Source organism: Hyaena hyaena, unplaced genomic scaffold (genome assembly GCF_003009895.1).
Source record: "Hyaena hyaena isolate Hyena2069 unplaced genomic scaffold, ASM300989v1 scaffold_108, whole genome shotgun sequence".
Classification (NCBI taxonomy): Eukaryota; Metazoa; Chordata; class Mammalia; order Carnivora; family Hyaenidae; genus Hyaena; species Hyaena hyaena.
In genome coordinates, this window is record NW_024080741.1 from 1858966 (window position 1) to 1875904 (window position 16939).

Genomic DNA, 16939 nt, shown 5'->3' on the forward strand with positions numbered 1-16939 from the left:
TTTCCTGAGGCTTGTTTATCTCACCTATAAAATGAGGATAATGATAGTACCTTACAGGGTCATAAAGCTGATATGGGATATGCAAAAACCAGCACATAGTAGGCTCAAAGCAAATGTTCTTCTCCAAAGGAAGAAAACTAATGAGCCTGGAGCCTTCCCCTTTTCACCCCAAATTAGATGAAAAATTTTAATAGTAACTGCTAGAAGAAAATTTCCTATGGTCTCTGCTGGAATTACCTGTGAAAACTACTTTTTGACCATCTCCAAGAGCAAGAGTCCCTTACCTCTGAGAGCCAGGGGACGGGCTTATTCCACTTCAGGTAGCTGCTGTTAGGGCTCCCACCTCGCTCAGAGTCTTGGTCCTGGCAGAAGAGTAAGAATGAACTTGGTGGGAATATTAGGGCGAGAATAGGATTTGGGGCCCCTTGAAAGCACCCAGGGGGAAGCAGAGGGCCAGGAGACACAGTCCCTGTTCCTAGAAAGCTTATCAACATAAGGGACACTCTCATTTATTATTCACACTATATCCCTCAAAATTACACTTCCTTAGTCTCCTAAGGTTCTTTTACTTTCTTGAATGTTCTGTCTTTCCCATATGGAAAAAAAAAATTCTAACTAGATCAGTCTCCTGATCATGCCTTCGTCTTCCTCTACATCCCCCCAGGACTCTGCCCAGGTCGTCACTCATTTGTCCTAACAAGTAGAAGCCCATTGGGGGTATCTCAGCCCTTCCCTACCCACTGTACAGGTCCATGGGTTCAGTCTGGTTCTGATCCAGCCTTCGAGATCCATGTCTTTTCTAGGCTCAGAAGCCCAACCTTAGGGTTCCAGACTGAATAAGACCCCAGTTTCCCTAAATCCACCCAGAGCTGCTCCTGCCTCCCTAGGGATCAGTGCCCCAAGAAACACTATAGCAAAAATGCTCCATTACAAATCTGTCCCCTGGCCATTTGCGGCTAGATATGATGGCTACCTCACCATCTCTGACTCTTAGCAGTGAGTGTCTGGGATTGTCACTAAGGCACCAGCCTAGTCTTCATGCCAATGAGAGTCAGGGCGTGCTGGTTCTGCCTTAAGCCTTCTGCCACTATTGGAGACAAAGGCCACATGCCTGGAGCCGTTCAATTCTGGGCATCTTGAGCTGTGAGGAAAGCTCTGAGGAGGGTAGTAGGATGGACAGCTCTACCCTCTCAGCTAATAAGATCAGACCACAATCCCAGGAACTCCTTTCCTTGGCCTCTGTTACTACTGAAAAGTGGAGGTTTCCCTTAAGGCTATAAGGGCGAGGACAGATGAGAACTCATGTTAATGCAGAGCAGGGAAAATGGGGTGCCCTGCCACACACCTTGAAGCCCAGCCTCTGGGGATGATAAAACTGGAGATTTGGATCCACAGCTGGAATGTTCCTGTTGGCCAGAGCCTTGGCTAGTTCTCTCCAGCTGCCGTATCCTGTGGAAAGGAAAGAGGGAAAGAAGCAAGGTCAACATAACCTGAAGACCTCATGGGTCTGTGAGGTTTGGGGAGAATAGGAGAGGTAAGCTTCTTCTCTTCTACTGCGACTCACACCTCTTCAGGTGGTGGGCATGAAGTGGAGGCTGAGGCAGGGGGGTGGGAGTGGGGGTAGGGAGATAGTTATTACCTATCAATAGGTCAATAGGGCAGAGAGAGAGGGGAAATGAGCTCCTATCACATTAAAATTTGCTGTCTTCCATAATCAGAGAAGGAGCCAGGCCAGGTGAAATGGAACACTGTCCGTTTGTCCATGCAGTGTGTCCAGCACTATAGGCTGCCTCTTCCCCAGTTGCCTCTTGAGACTGATTTCTCCCAGAAGCTGCTGTGGGAGAATGGTTGTAAAAGGCAGTGGAAATAAGCTAGCTCCTGCATGGGTTCCCTTTCCAGCTCAGTCCCTTTCCTCCAGGCCCAGGGAGATAGCAGGGCTGTGTAGCTGGTGGGGAGGCCCTCCCCTCAGCCCACTATTATCACTGAGCTGCTAGATGGAACCAGAGCTGGGAAGGCAGGAAAGGGTGGGCCAGGACTTGGTATGTGTCAAACAAATTTATAAACTGCTGGAGAGAGAAGATTGGAGGCCTCCTACTCCTATGCTGATCTGGAAGCTCGTGTCTACACCCTAAAGGATCTGCAACTGGTTGGCTAACACACATCTGGGAAGGCTAAAATCCAAACTGGGTGAAAATGAGGGGGAACAGGACACTGTTGGGGAGCAAGCAAGGAGTCAAGGAGCAAAGAGCTGTGCTAAGGGAGAGGGTGTGGAAGAATGAGGGTTCAGTGGATCAGCACTGGGGGATCAGAGCCTCCCCACATGACATGGGGATCACTTGGGCATGACTGCCAGACTCTGAATATGTGAAACCAAACCACTGCTGGCCATGAACCCAAATCATAGACTATCAAGAGCTAACAAAGGCTTTCAAGATCATCTGGTCACCATTTCAGGTGAGGAAAATGAGATGCCAGCTGGTCAAATGACTTCTCTAGGCTCACTCACCAAACAAAGACAAGGCTAAGACTGGAACTCAAGCATTCAGATTCCCACTGGGCTACTACTCGCTCTCCAACAGCTCCATCCAGATGCTCCCAGACACTGCAGTGGGTGCTGTGCAAAAGGAGTTAAGACTTACGGTCCCTGACCCCTGGGAGTCAATAGGTGGCCCAATGCAGAAGGGTCATAGGAAGCCCTATGTGAGCACCAGTAGAGATAGAGCCAACCATACAGAGAGGAAAGAGCACAATCCATGAATGTGGGTCGGCAGAAGGTGGACATCAACATTTTGCCTGAGTGTTTATGTAATTGACTCTAGCAGGGAGATTGTGGGGAGGGGTGGGAGGAGATTACATTTATGTTTGGTGTGGCCTTTTGGGATCTCGTGAGATAGGCCAGGTCTGATTACCCCCATTTTACAGATGGGGAAAGAGCAGCTCAGAGCTTAAAGTCACAGAGTTAGGTTTTTTTTTTAATTAATTAATTTTGAAAGAGAGAGACACCGAGAGTGGGGGACCAACAGAGAGGGGGAGAGAGAGAGAATCTCAAGCAGGTTTTGCACTATCAGTGCAGAGGCTAATGCGCGGCTCAACTCCACAAACCATGAGATCATGACATGACCTGAGCTAAAGTCAGACACTTAACCAACGGAGCCACCAGGGTGTCCCCAGAGTTAGTTCTTTTGAAGCCAGGATCAGAACAGAGAGCCTCCCTGTCTCAAAAGCCAGCATTTTCTCATCCTGCCTACATTTTCTCCTGTGGGCACTTTTTGGCACAGACACTGAGAGTCCCAGGGCAGAGGCCTCAGCCTGGGATCTGTGCCTTGGGGTTTCTGTACAGACATTAAACCTCTGCTCATGTTATGTTTATGGGGACTTCGGCAGGTTTATCCCTCTGCCATCAAGGTCTCTCCTGTTTCCATGGCTGGCCAGCTGGCAGTAGGGAACAGGTGAGTCTCATTCAGTGCAGGGGGATTTTTCTGAGGAAGCAAGTTTCTGGGGCCAGCGAAGTGAGGTGAGGCTGTGGGAGGGAGGAAGAGAAAGAATGCTCCCAGACCTACACCCTACATTTCTGGATGAGCTCAGGAGAGAGCTGTTTGTTCATCTGTTAATCCCAACTCAGACACCACTAATCTAAGAGCCCGATCCCTAGACAAGCCCAAGGAGCGGCTGGCGAGTGGTTGGGGCGCTCCAGTGCCTGGGTGGGGAGTGAGTCACACTGTGGGGAGAGGTGGGCAGGCTCTGCCTCGCTTCTGCCTCTGAGCGATTGGGTCATCTCTTCCTTGACTTTGTTCTTAGAATGAAAAGTCATCTACCTCTGGACAAAGTTGTGAGGAAATACTAATAAAAGCAGTACTTCCCCTATTGATGCGGGTTGTAGTATGTCTCACATACCCATCCTTTCTCAGACTAGTTTTCAATTCCAGAAAATTCTCTGACTCTTGGAAGTCACACCAAAGGTGAGACAACTTAACCTGAAGTCCGTAAACTATCACTACGGGTCTTCGGCATGCCCTGTCCTGGCATTTGCTGGGAAGTGGTAAAGACTCCTTGACCAAATTTTGGACAGGCTCCTCTGAGCCCTCCTTTTGAATAGGCCTCCTCCTTGGGCCCTGACCTTGCTGGCCCTGCTCAGTGTTGAGGAAGAATCCTGTTAAGTCTTTTGTTGTTGTTGAGACGGGGGTACATGAGAGCGAGGGAGGGACAGAGGGAGAGACAGAGAGAGAGAGAGGGAGAGAGAGAATCCCAAGCAAGCTCCATGCCAGGCTCAAGCCGGATGTGGGGCTCAATAGGATGACCATGAGATCATGACCTGAGCCGAAACAGAGTCAGACGCTTAACCAATTAAGCGACCCAGGCACCCCAAGAATCCCATTAAAGTCTTTTTAGCAGGAATTCCCCCACCTTTGATATCCGATCATCCCTGATACCGATCAATTTCTCACCTCCCACCCTTGACACATAAGTCTTCAGTCTGCTTTTAGCAAGACCCCCAACCCTGATGTCTGCCCCTTAGTAATTTTCTACCCCCACCCCCTCACTCTGCATGCTGGCTATAAGTCCCCAGCTGCCTCTGTTTAGAATTGAGTTCAGTTCTCTCCTGAGATCTCTTTCCTATATCGTGACAGTACTGAATAAAATCTGCCTTTATCACCTTTAGTGTCTGGCTCTAATTCTCTGTAAAAGATAAGAGGTGGTTCCCTCAGTGAACAAGGACAAATCCACTGGGGGAGAGGAGCCACCTCCTCCACTCAGCAAGGTTAAACCCAATCAGGCCTTGCCCCTACTCACAGGTGTTGGCATGGCTTTGAGATGCTTAGAGACGAAGGCAGTCAACAAACAGCCTAGCCTTTAGTACGCTCAGGAGTAGAAAATTCCCTTGGCTGACTTCAGAGTATAGGAGAAAGACAAGCAAGGCTCTGGGGTCACACCCAATTGTCTACCACTTATAAATGGTGACTGCTTATGCAAGTAATCTGACACACAGTAAGTACTCAACAAGCATTCCTTCCTCAGTGAGTTTGGGGTTTTGGATCTGGGAGTCAGGTACGAGTTCAAGCCCCTTGACAATTTTGTAAACTGCGGATGGCCAGTATTCTTTCACTCTCTTCTCTCTTTGCTTACTGACCGCAAGCAGGCTGTGAGCCGGCAGGGACTCAGTGGTAGCAGAATAATGGATAACACTTCTCTGTTTCCTGAGTATGACTTTCTGCTCCCCGCCCACTGCCCATCCATCCCCCCGTTAACATCCACCGAGTGCATACCAGGCACTGGGCGGTGTGCTGGCCATTTGGCAATCCCTCTCCCTGTGCCTTTGCCTCTGTATTAGCCCTGCCAGCGGATACCCAGGCATTGCTTAGCCCCCTGGGGGAACTTGGAGCTAAAGAATGTGCTGATTTAACTACTGACACTTGTCACTTGCCCTCTGATAAGTGAACTCCTCCTGCTCCTGGCCAGACCCCTCCTCCCAAGGTGCCAGCTGCCAGGGCCTGTTTCCCCTGCAACAGGTGTCACATTTGTGCCAGGAGACAGACACCCTGATCTCAGGTGACAGACAAAGCACCACCATGGGCCTCACATTCTGCCCTCACAAAGCTGGGCTATCAAATTCACCATCAGCTGGAATTTTGCCAATATCCCCCTTCTGTGCAACACGAACTCTTCAAAGGCCTGAAGACGATCATGTTGGCTCTTTGAAGAAACTGTGGGATGCATAGATCCCTTGCTGCTTTTTTCAAAGACTGTCACGTCTATTATTTCACTGCATCCTCACAACCTCCCTGTGGACTACTGTCCTCTCCGTTTTAGAGATGAAGCAACAGAAACAGAGAGGTGAAGTCATTAGACCATGGTCACACAGTGAATAATCCACATAAAGGACTAAGTACCTGGAACATAATGAGCAATAATCAGGCTGCAGTTTATTATTTTATTATCCATCACGATGCTTAGATCCAAAACTTGCGTTCATTTCTCCTGACCTCTGGGCTGACTCTCTTGGCAAAAGGTCATATGGACAACAGGGACATTTACACCAGGAAGAAAGGAAGTCCCTCGCTGCTCAGACAGATTTTGGATAGATTTTGAAAGTAGAGCTGACAGGCCTTGCTCATGGATTGGATATGAGGAATCAAGAATGACTTGAAGACTTCGGACCTGGGCAGTTAGAAGGGCGGAGTTGCCGTGTGCTAAAGGCGAGCTTAGGCCAGGGTGTCAGCAGGAGGTGGAGCTGAGAGTAATGTCTGAAAGAGCAGCGGAAGCACTGAGGGGCAGGCAGGGCCAATGGAGACTGGATTTCTGAAGCTCCATCTCCAGCCTTGGGCAGGGCGCCACCAAAAAGGTCTAGCATGTTTCCGGAACTTACACACTGTTTTAAGAGGGGAACACTGACTCCTGGAGGGGAGTGGAAAGGTGGGGCTGAAGGAAAGAGCCAGGAGGGCTGGTCCCACGGGCTCCACCAGATGCAAAGGGCCCCAAGATCCAGGATGAATGCAGCCAATTTGCTTAGACGCCCAGCGCCTGTAGAGAGAAGGTGATGAAATCCAGAGAACAAGAGGTTGCCAAGGGAATAAGAGGTCGTGACACCCAGGGCACAGTTCCATAAATGCCAGCAACCAGCACCGAGTCCTAGGACAAAAAGAGCAAGACTGTAGCTCTGACCTTGGAGTGCACTTGAGAGCCAGTCACGTGTCCTCAGCAGAATAAAGCTGCTATGGCTAGAAGCCAGCAGGGCCTGGAGCCCACCAGAAACTTGCAGGGGCACAGTCAGGGATGAAACCAGGGATTGTCACCTGGGAGGGAGTCCCTAAGGCCGACACAAAGCTCCAGCGGCAGAGACAGAGCTGTGAGGCTTAACCTTTCCTTTCCAGCCCAGGACACCATGATGCAAGAGAGCTTATTATTAATGTAACCTTATGTGGGAAGGTTAACATTTATGTGGGAAGCATATATACACACATATACTTGTATTAAGTGAAATATAGAATATTTTCTTTAATACAAGCTTACAGGAAAACAAGGTTTAGAGGCTAAAAATCTTGCTGAAACTCAGGTAGTGAAAGAGGCCAGTATCTGAACCGAGGACAAAAGCCTGTGTCTTTAATTCCACTAGTCTCTATTTTTTTAATGTTTTATTTATTTCTGAGAGAAAGAGAGAGAGAGACAGCATGAGCAGGGGAGGGTCAGAGAGAGAGGGAGACACAGAATCCGAAGCAGCTTCCAGGCTCTGAGCTAGCTGTCAGCACAGAGCCCAACACAGGGCTCAAACCCACGAACAGTGAGATTGTGACCTGAGCCGAAGTCGGACGCTTAGCCGACTGAGCCACGCAGGCGCCCCTCCACTAGTCTCTATAGAATACACTTGAGAATTTCCATCCACCTCCACCATCATCACCTGGTATCAGGCACTCATTTAGTCACCGAACCATCCTCTCCCTAATTACCTCCGCCTCACCACCCCCACCTGCCAACCCCCCGTCCCCAGACTATTTCCTTCCTCTTTCTAACACGGCTACTAACACCTCTCCATATAAGCCAAAGAAAAGCAAGAGGGAGTGTGGAGATCCAAGTATCCCCAAACAACAGAGAACTGGACATGAATGCATCTGCCCATAAGCCTGCTCCTTCTTCCTGGTTTCTGAGCTCCTTCCTTCCCAACACGAGGAAAAACAATCCAGCTTTGTGTCTGTGAGCAGGGGTTGGCCCAGAGGAAGATTACAAGTGGTTTGCTCAGTCTGTCTCACTCTCCCTCACAGCACAGGTGTGTGCCGGGGGTGGGGAGGGGCAGGTAATGAGGAGAGGAGCGAGGTGGGGTTCCAGTGTCTCCCTAGCTCCTCTCTGATGAGCAGATAGGTACGGGGAGGGCCCTGATGAGGCTCTTCCCCCGCTGCCCCATACCTCCACCGGCACACTGCTGCTGCTTAGAGCCGAGCTCAGGAACCAGAACAGCCAGCTGCTCCCAAGTTTCCTGCCAAGCTAGCACCTGAGCGGCTGTAATGGTTTTGGCTGCTGGCAGGCCAAGGCTTGCCAGCAAGATGCAAGGGACTGTACCTACTGCCCTGCTGGGTGCCACCTAAAGGGGGGGTGTGTGCAAAAGAAGGCATCAGAGCTGTGCCAAATATGTGCTTGTATATTTCAGCTCTGCTATCAGTACTTCCTGTTCACTCAAACACCCAGGTTCAAGCACAAAACTTTAAGGGGGTAGATGAGGAGAGAGATAGAGTGGGAAAATGTCCTTTCTATTTTGCTGCCACTGCTCTGGGAATGTAGAATCTGTCTGCACACAGCCCAGCCCGTAACTTTCCATTCCCCAAGCCATGGGTTTCATTGGTAGAGGCCCCAGAAGGTTTGGCCAGGTCCCAAGGCACCTCTAGAATATCATCATCATCATTATTACAAAACAAAAACAAAACCCCCCACAATATTGAAGCCCCCACTTGCTAGTCAGTGTCAACAGGGCAATTACAGCCACAAACAACAGTTCTGTCCAGGAGGAATTTGGACTGAAGGCCCTTGATGAAATGGGATGGTTTCAGGAAAACCTAGAGGTAGCAGGGTAAGAGGTATCCAGGACGTCTAAGACTGGCCCAAACCAACTGATGAGGTGTTTTCATCCTCTGGTGGACCTAGACAAGAACCCCTTAGGTAGTTTTAGGATCCCTCAGATTGTGACAGAAGCCACTAGGCTTGTCGTTTCCAGTCTTCTTTCTGGATGGGGACACAGACAAGCTTCTGAACATGCAGGAAAATGTGGGACAATCCTTTCCCTTCCTGGAATCTTTCAAAGAGGAAGTTCATGGTGCTTAAGAGTAAGCAATTAGCAGGCTGGGAAAGAGTGAATAAATGAATCAGTGAACCAACAAATCACCAGGCATGTATTGAGCACTTGTTGTATACTCAGAGCTCTGCTAACTGCTGCAATACATAGAGAGGTACAAACTGAGGGGTACCTGGCTGGCTCGGTTGGTAGTGCGTGTGACTCCTAATCTTTGGGTTGTAAGTTTGAGCCCCACGATGAGTGTAGAGATTACTTAAAAATAAAATTTTTATGGGCGTCTGGGTGGCTCAGTGGGTTAAGCATATGACTCTTGATTTCAGCTCAGGTCATGATCTCACAGTTTGTGAGATCAAGCTCCGTGTCAGGCTCCACAATGACGACACAAACCTGCTTCAGATTCTCTCTCTCTCTCTTTCTCTGCCCCTCCCCTGCTCTCTCTCTACACTTGATCTTAGCCAAAAGGCCGAGAAGCAATCCCTGCTCTCTCTCTAAATAAATAAACTTAAAAAAAATTTTTTAAATAAAATCTTTAGGGGCTGGGGAAAAAATAAATGAAATATTTTTTTTTAATTAAAAAAAAAAAGGTACAAACTGAGACGCAAGGAGCAGCATGTTTGCGGACTAGCGTCCGTGTCCTGGCACTCACACCTGTGAGCACATGCAGGGCATGCACCAGCCAGTTCTGCTTTATGCAAACAGACCACATGAGACAGCCAGGCTAACTGGATGTGAATGAGGTGATGCTGCTTGGTGATTTTCCAGACTTGCAGAAACCTCAGGCCAAACGCTCTGCAAACTATTCTGGGATGAGGGAACTGGCCGTCAGGGTCCCAAAGAGTTCAAGAGCAGCAAGAACAGGTATAGGAAAATCCTGGCTCTGTACAATGACCATGGAGTCGTTTCAGCAGAAATATTCCCAGGATACACCAGAAGACCTGATATTGCCTCTGGAGGCCCAGACAGGGAGGACAAAGCCCAGGAGCTAGTCAAAAGGCCAGGCTCTTCCTTCTACTTCTTTTCAGGTAGGAGGGGGGAGCAGTAGAGGCCCAAGATCCCAGAACTCTCTTTCCTGACTGGGTGGAGGGGTCCCCGTCCCAACTTGAGGGGGAGGGGTGGTTTCCGTAGTTATAGGTATTGGAGGACCTTCCGGCACTCAGGAAGTGTTATAGAAAGAAAAAGTAGGAACCAGAAAGAAAAGAACAAAGCCTGGAAGAAAGACTGGGAGGGGAGAGGAGCTTTGAGAGAGAGAAGAGCAAGCCCCATACCCAGCTAATGAGAACAAGAGGGGAGAAGTGGGAATATTGGATAATAATGATGCTAATTATGAAGATTGCAGTGTAAATGCCAAAAGGGACCTGGGAGGGGAACAACACTGTTCACAGAGCCCTCCTCCATGCCTGAACCCACTCAACCCACTAAACAGGTTATTACACCGTGTGCATTTAACAGAGGATAACCACAACAGCTAACACCTGTGCATTTGTTCAGGCCAGTCCATGTGCTAAGCACTTGAAATGCACTATTTCATCTTTGTAACAATCCTCTGAGGTAGGTATTAATATTATTCCCATTGGACAGATAAGAAAATTGAGGCCGTGGGCAGTTACGAGGCTCAGTGGGTTAAGCCTCTGACTCTTGGTTTTGGCTCAGGTCATGGTATCACAGTTTTGTGAGTTCGAGCCCCATGTGGAGCCCCGCATCAGGCTCTGTGTGGGCAGCTTGGAGGCTGCTTGGGATTCTCTGTCTCCCTCTCTCTCTGCCCCTCCCCTATTTGCACTGTCTCTGTCTTTCTCAAATAAATAAATAACTAAACTTAATAATAATAACACCCTTTTAAGTATCTTGTTGAGCCCCTTCTCTATTCTGCACCAGGCCTGAAAATGCGTCAGATACATTATCTGATCTGAAGGGCTGCCAGCTGCTGGATTTGGGAGGGCCGATGAAGGTGCCTTGCCAAAGCCAAGCTGAGGTTGGTTATAACCTGTTTGGGGGAAGGAGAGTCGAAGAATGGGACAGAGGGGGCATGGGTGACAGTAACTCTGCTCTCCCAGAGAGGAATGTGGGGACTCTACTTTCCTCCTTTACACAAAACATCATTGCAATGGAACCTCACAGTTTAGACCAACCAACAGCAGGAGCCTGAGCTGTGGTGGCCCCCATCCCCGTGTCAACTCCACCCCCCCACCCCCATCTAATGTTATGTATCTTTCACACTCTTGGTCTCATTCTTAACTTTCATCCCAGCCCTGTGAGGTATCTTCATGTTGCTGGGGGGATCCAGAGACCCACAAATAGATTAACAGAGTTGTTTAATGTCAAATAAAAGCCAGTGCTAAGGCCAGGCTAGAGCCTAAAGCTCTGATTCTTGGTTCAAGGCTATGCATCACAGCACAATGCTCATCTGCGGATGCTGGAGTTCAGTGGCCTACAGGAAGGACTCTGACTGAGCCCAGGTGAGGAAAGGGCTGACAGCACTGTGCTGGCAGGAAATAGGTCTTCTTCATTATTATACTCCCTCTGTATGAATCCGTTGAAATTAGCTGTTTCAACACAACCCAGCTTCAGAGAGGGGTTACTCTACCTGGTCCTGATTTTATATTCGCATTGGAGAAAGCAGGCACTTGATGCATGTGGAAGGAAGGAAGGAAAAAAGGAAGGAAGGAAGGAAGGAAGGAAAAAAGGAAGGAAGGAAGGAAAAAAGGAAGGAAGGAAGGAAAAAAAAAAGGAAAGAAGGAAGGAAAAAAGGAAGGAAAGAAGGAAGGAAGGAAGGAAGGAAGGAAGGAAGGAAGGAAAAAAGGAAGGAAAGAAGGAAGGAAGGAAGGAAGGGACAAGGAGGGTTACAGGAAGGGCCTGGCATGTTGATCACCATAGAACTAATTAGGTGTCTTCTGGCCACATCTCTGGCCTAGGGCTTGAATGTACTGACGGGCACTGGCCCTGACGTTCTGAGAAGCTAACCAGCTGAAGGCCGTCTCAACACCCGTGGACACTTACAACAGCATACGTGTCAAAGGCACAACCCGAAGCTACCTCTAAGAAAGCTCTCGTAGGGCACTCTTTTTCTCTTTCCAAAAATTCAATTTCCAAACCTCCGTGTGTATATGGTAAAATGTAATTAGCATAAAATCTACCATCTTAACCATGTCTAAGTGTATAGTTCAAGGGCATTAAGCACATTCACGTTGTTAAGCAACCACCACTACCATCACCACCATCAACTCCAGATTTTTTTGATCTTTCCAGACTGAAACTCTGTACCCATTAAACACTAATGCCCCTTTCCTCTCCCCCAAGTCTCTGGCAACCACCATTCTACTTTCTGTCTCTATGAATTTGACTATGCTAGATACCTCATGTAAGTGAATCATATGATATTTGGCCTTTTTTGTCCGGCTTACTTAGCCTAATGTTTTCAAGGTTCATCCATGTTGTAGCATACAACAGAATTTCCTGCCCTTTTAAGGCTGAACCATATTCTATTGAATGTATAGACATTTGGTTTCTCCATTCATGTGCCAATGGACATTTGGGTTGTTTCCACCTTTTGGCTATTGTGACTAATCCTGCTATGAAAATGGATGTACATGTATCTATTTGAGTCCCTGCTTTCTTTTCTTTCCATAGGGCACTCTTTTTTAAAAAAAATTTTTTTTAACATTTATTCATTTTTGAGAGAGAGACAGAGTGTGAGTGGGGGAGGGGCAGAGAGAGAGGGAGACACAGAATCTGAAGCAGGCTCCCGTCTCTGAGCTATCAGCACAGAGCCTGATGCAGGGCTCAAACCCATGGACTGTGAGATCATGACCTGACCTGAAATCAGATGCTTGACTGACTGAGCCTCCCAGGAGCTTCAGGGCACTCTCTTTTAAACTGCTAAAAATGTTGTCTATTCTTCCAGAGATAGGCCAAGGGGCCAGGCTGTTGCTGTCCTCTCAGGAGAAACATGGTAGCAAACTTCTTGTTTGACAGAGAATACAAGAAGTCTGAGGACACTAAGTAGAAGCGGGGAGGGGTAGGTGGGTGGGTGGGATCAGGTTGGAGCAATCCCAGCCAACAAGTTAGGGGGAAAAGCAGAACTTCTGAGCGGGCCCACAGTAGGGCTTTACCCAAGAACTGTCCTTGTTCACTTGTCTATGTAGAAATGGGCAGTTTCAACACCTCCTGGCTTCAGAGAGAGGTTAAGTTTCCGGGTCCCCTAGAAACTCCAGCTCAGTGCTGCTCAGCTAAGCTAGTTCTCAATGAGGCAGGTACAGAAAAACGTAGAGTAAGCAGTTAGAACCTTCTGGTGCAATCTGACGTTGCTGGAACGTCAATATGGGAGAATGGAGTCATCTAACTGAACATGGTATGGATCGTTATTGGGTGTTCTGAATGCTGCATCCTGGTAATATGTAGTATGACCACATCAGTCGGTGACAGACTGGGAACTAAAAACAAAAACAGGAAAAACTGGTCCTTCACTCTACTTTGTTCTAGTCAGCATCACGAAGCTGCCTGGCTTCCTTCCTTCCCTCTCTTCTTTCCTAACTTAGGCCAAAAGTAATTCTGGAAAAGAGTGCAGACTAGCTCACAGAATCAAAGAGAGAACTATACCACCAGCCCTCAGAAAGGCCAAGAACCAGGGTAGTGATTGGAACCTCAGCAACCATCCCATGACTGTGCTCCAGACACTTTTGTGTATCTCTGCTCAGAATTCAAATTCCCAGGAAAGAGAATCTGAGTGGTTGTAGCTTGGGGTCAGGTGTGCTGTGGTGGTGGTGGAAGGATGGGGCAAAGGGGGCAGGCTTATCCTGGGAATTTTCCAAATTTCCCATGTGAAAAGAGCTTAACTCTGAACAATTGACTATTATTCCTTTAAAAAAAATTTTTTTTAAGTAGTCTCCATGCCCAATGTGGGGTTTGAACTCACAACCCTGAGATCAAGAGCCGCGCGCTCTATGGATGGAACTAGCCAGATGCCCCTGACTGTTATTCCTAAAACAAAAATGGAACTTGTCTGAGGGTCATTATCTTTTTAAAGGTGGGGCACATAAAAATGCAGATATAGCTGAAAGTACTAGAGACACAGACACACAGAGTTAGTTTCAATACTTAAGAGACCTTACAGAATATGTAAAAGACGGGAGAGTTGATTATTTAGAATGTCCTCAGGAAAAGTTCCAGACTCACACAGAGAGACAATGTTCAAAACACATTTTTTGGAATGAGAGGTAAAACAATAATTTGTCAGAGCCTTTTAAAGTGATACTCCATCAAATTCATTTTAACCTCAGTTTGAAAAAGGGAGAGAATGTAAGAATTGTAGCATGGGGGAGCTTAGAAATCATCACTGTGAGCCCCAACATTCTACATTTTTTAAAGTTTATTTCTTTTGAGAGAGACCAGGAGAGCATGTGTGAGCAGGAGCGGAGGAGGGGGAGAAACAGAGAGGAGAAAGAGGGCGGGGAGAAGGGCAGAGAGAGTGGAAGAGACAGAATCCCAAGCAGGCTCTGCGCTGCCAGCACAGAGCCTGAGGTGGGGCTCAAACCCATGAGCCATGAGATCATGACCTGAGCTGAAATCAAGTCAGGCACCTCTGGGTATCTGAGAGGCTGCTAGTTTAGTTTGGGTCTAGACCATCCTAAATCTAGAATCTGTGATTGTATAAAGGAAGGCTTTTGAGCTTTTTGAAACAGAGGCTGTGACACACTGACCTTTGACCGTCCTGTGGGCACAAGTTTAAATACGGAAGATGTTCAATAAATGACTAGTGGATGTCATTGAAATATCCTTTTTTTTTTTTTTTTTTGAGAGAGAAAGAGCGAGCGTGCAAGTGGGGAAGGGGCAGAGAGAGACAGACAGACTGACTCCCAAGCAGGTTCTGTACCACCAGTGCAGAGCCTGATGCGGGGCTTGAACTCACAGACCGTGAGATCATGACCTGAGCTGATGTCAGACACTAACCAAATGAGCCACCCAGATGCCCCTCACTGAAATATCTTTTATTGTCTTTATTATATTTTGTTTTCTAATTATTGAAAAGTACTTAACCTACATACGCAGATATATCCATAAGCACATTAAATACTACTTTCCATGCTATCTGTTAACACTCTACATAGAAGGAAAAAATGCTCTTTTCTCTAGATTAACAACCACTTTTTAAAATAAACGGAGAGAGAGGCCCCTGGGTGGCTCAGTCAGTTGGGCATCTGACTTTAGCTCAGGTCACGATCTCACAGTTCATGAGTTTGAGCCCCAGGTCAGGCTCTGTGCTGTCAGCTCAGAGCCCAGAGCCTGCTTTGGATTCTGTGTCTCCCTCTCTCTGCCCCTCCCATGATCACACTATCTTTGTCTCTCTCTCTCTCAAAAGTAAATAAACATTTAAAAAAAATTTTTTTTAAATAAATGGACAAGGGGAACCTGGGTGGCTCAGTTGGTTAAGAGTTCATCTCTTGATTTCAGCTCACATCATGATCTCACGGTTCATGAGCTCAAGCCCCACATTGGGTGAGTTGACAACAAGAAGCCTGCATGGGACTGTCTCCCCTTCTCTCTCTGCCCCTCTCCCACTGAAGGGCACTCTGTCTCTATCTCTAAATAAATAAACAGACTTTAAAAATTAAAGTAAATGGACCAGTACACGTATATTTGGGAATAGAAAGAAATTTAGACTTGGTAAAAAAAAAAAAAAGAAAGAAAAACAGGCTAATTAGGAGCATCAGTAGCTGAGTTGTTATTATTTTTTTCTACCTTCAAAGTAAGAATCTGCTCCCTGGGCTGCAGTGTAATTAGTAAAATATCTACTTTAGCTTAGACACTATTGGTCATAACACTATATGATCATACCATCAATAATACCATACAGTCTCTACCAGCCTACTCTTCCCTTCACAAATGCAAGAAAACATGGAGTCTGAGGACAGCTGTTTAAACTATTCAGTATACTGTTTTTATATCCCATGCAATCAAAGCACCAGCTCTATGTCTAAAGGGAAAAGTGTAATAAATAGGAAAGTGAACATCTGATTAAGTCAACTGGTTATGTGATGTGTCAGTGACCGTAATTTCTGAACCCCCAATCAGGCTATGTGGGGTAACCAAGGCAACAGAATGTTTGAAACAGTTAATCTTTCCTGGAAGCTCAGGCCAAATAGTAACATTGTTTATTCGACACCAATTATCAGTTTCACAGATCTCTATTGTCCTTAGCCTCACCAAATTTGCTAAATTCACTAGTGAAATGACCCAACACGACTGATCTATACAACTCTATCTAGCCCATTTGTAGCTGGATTAACAAGAGGGCTGGCTAAGGATGCGCAAATAGCTCCAGAGGACAAAGCCCTCCGTCTCATGCCCTGCCTGCCTTCAGCTCCTACCCCCAACAATGTTTTCCATCACTCATTGCCTGAGCCAGCAGGCCAGTCCAGGTCTTTACCACCACATCTGGACAGAAGTGACTGCCCAAACTGTACACAGAAGTGGGGACGGCACAGAATCCTTGCTGGCCCAAATATATTTTGAAATCTGCCCCCACAGCAGACAGATGGAGATGCAGGGGGAAGCCAAGAATTAGAAAGTGACCACCCTGGCAAATCAAAGAAAATTTGCAGGGTAAAAATTCCTAGAATTATCAAGAGCACTACTGAAAGTTGAGTGAGCAGCTCAACTTACCCACTTTTTGCTGAGCAGACTGTGCTGAGAAGCAACCGTCACTCAACCTGAATTTGTGTGCCTGATTTGGCTCAAAGAACCTCGGTGAAACAACAAATCAACAAGGTCTAATGGGAACCAAAGAAGCACTCAAGGATAGCTAAAGAGATGAGCTGATTAAACTGCTCAGAAATTGGACAGTCTCCTCCAATCCTTTACAAAAAAAAAAAAAAAAAGGAGAAAGTAACAGAGCGCTTTGAAAAAGAAGCCAATGCTATAAGAAAGCTCCAAAGATGAAAAAAGCAAGTGGGAAACTTATTACCACCGAGCCGCGTGGCGTTAACAGTTTAATATTTCAACCTTTGGGATCTGTGTGACTCTCATTTTACCTGTGTGATGCCGAAATGGTTTCGGGAACTTTCTCTTACTTGGTGTACTGGCCAAGACAAGTGAGGCCCAGAGAACTTAGATTATTTTTTGGCTTCCTGAGCATAAACCTTGATATTTAATGACCTGTGATAGTAGTCA

The 16939-nt window shown here is 47.1% G+C and overlaps 1 protein-coding gene across 1 annotated transcript in view; it reads right to left on the bottom strand.

Annotated features, from left to right (window-relative positions):
• The window catches only part of B4GALNT3 (beta-1,4-N-acetyl-galactosaminyltransferase 3), a 99471-nt gene that overhangs the window by 24158 nt on the left and 58374 nt on the right, over positions 1-16939 (bottom strand). Inside the window, exons 2-3 of the mRNA XM_039236375.1 lie at positions 1346-1449; positions 285-362 (exon numbers count right to left, since the gene is read on the bottom strand). Of these exons, the coding sequence (XP_039092306.1) occupies positions 285-362; positions 1346-1449 (182 nt within the window). The remainder of the gene's footprint in view (positions 1-284; positions 363-1345; positions 1450-16939) is intronic.